This window comes from Pygoscelis adeliae, unplaced genomic scaffold, assembly GCF_000699105.1.
Source record: "Pygoscelis adeliae isolate BGI_AS28 unplaced genomic scaffold, ASM69910v1 Scaffold71, whole genome shotgun sequence".
Taxonomy (NCBI): domain Eukaryota; kingdom Metazoa; phylum Chordata; class Aves; order Sphenisciformes; family Spheniscidae; genus Pygoscelis; species Pygoscelis adeliae.
In genome coordinates this window covers 13080114-13080805 of record NW_008824356.1, presented here as the reverse complement: position 1 = coordinate 13080805, position 692 = coordinate 13080114, and the positions used below count along the sequence as shown (strand labels likewise).

Here is a 692-nt window from a genome sequence, read left to right as displayed (position 1 = left end):
CCAAATCGTAGCTTTACGATTTAAGAACATAGTGTCAGGTGCTTACAATGTGATTTCAAAAACACCCAAGTGACTTAAGAACATAAGTCAACTTAACATTTTCTTCTGTTTTACTTCGGTGCTTTTGATATTCCTACATTCCTTCACAAACAAAAAAAGAAAACACATAGCTATGAATCTAAAATGGAGTCACTTTTGCACTTAGAGCTGTTAGATTTACTTACCCTCTGCCATTCCAGAAGTATTACTAATACTGAGTCTGTTGCATCGAATTATTCTCCTTAGCACATGGGGAAGGAGAGATTTCAAGCCTCCTGTCAAAATCATCTCTTCAGCCTTAACAGAAGGGTAATTATAAATTTAAACACAAAGCACGTTTATTTTTTTGACATTTTAAATTCTGATTTGCTGGAGAACTTAGCTTAAGTTTCCTCCTCGTGCTCTACCAATGTTATTATCACTGGGAAATTCTAAGTTACAACCCAAAAGGCAGATCAAAGGCAAAAGGTTATGTCACTTACATTTTATGACTAAAAGCAAACTGAATCTGAATCTTTCAATAAATTAGCCAGAGACATGCACTTTAACATTTGGGATAAAATGCAAAGTTTTGCTGGCCTGTAATGTAAGAAACAGATTTCTTTCCTCCCTGATAAATATTCATTTCCTAGAGTATTCACTTTTCCAAAATT

At 34.2% G+C, this 692-nt stretch overlaps 1 protein-coding gene across 1 annotated transcript in view; it reads right to left on the bottom strand.

Annotated features, from left to right (window-relative positions):
• The window catches only part of LOC103912999 (chromosome unknown open reading frame, human C14orf159), a 34863-nt gene extending 34534 nt beyond the window's left edge, over positions 1 to 329 (bottom strand). The window contains exon 1 of the mRNA XM_009319445.1: positions 225 to 329. Coding sequence (XP_009317720.1) covers positions 225 to 327 — 103 coding nt within the window. The 5' untranslated portion in view covers positions 328 to 329. The remainder of the gene's footprint in view (positions 1 to 224) is intronic.
• Between the last annotated feature and the right edge of the window lie 363 nt (positions 330 to 692).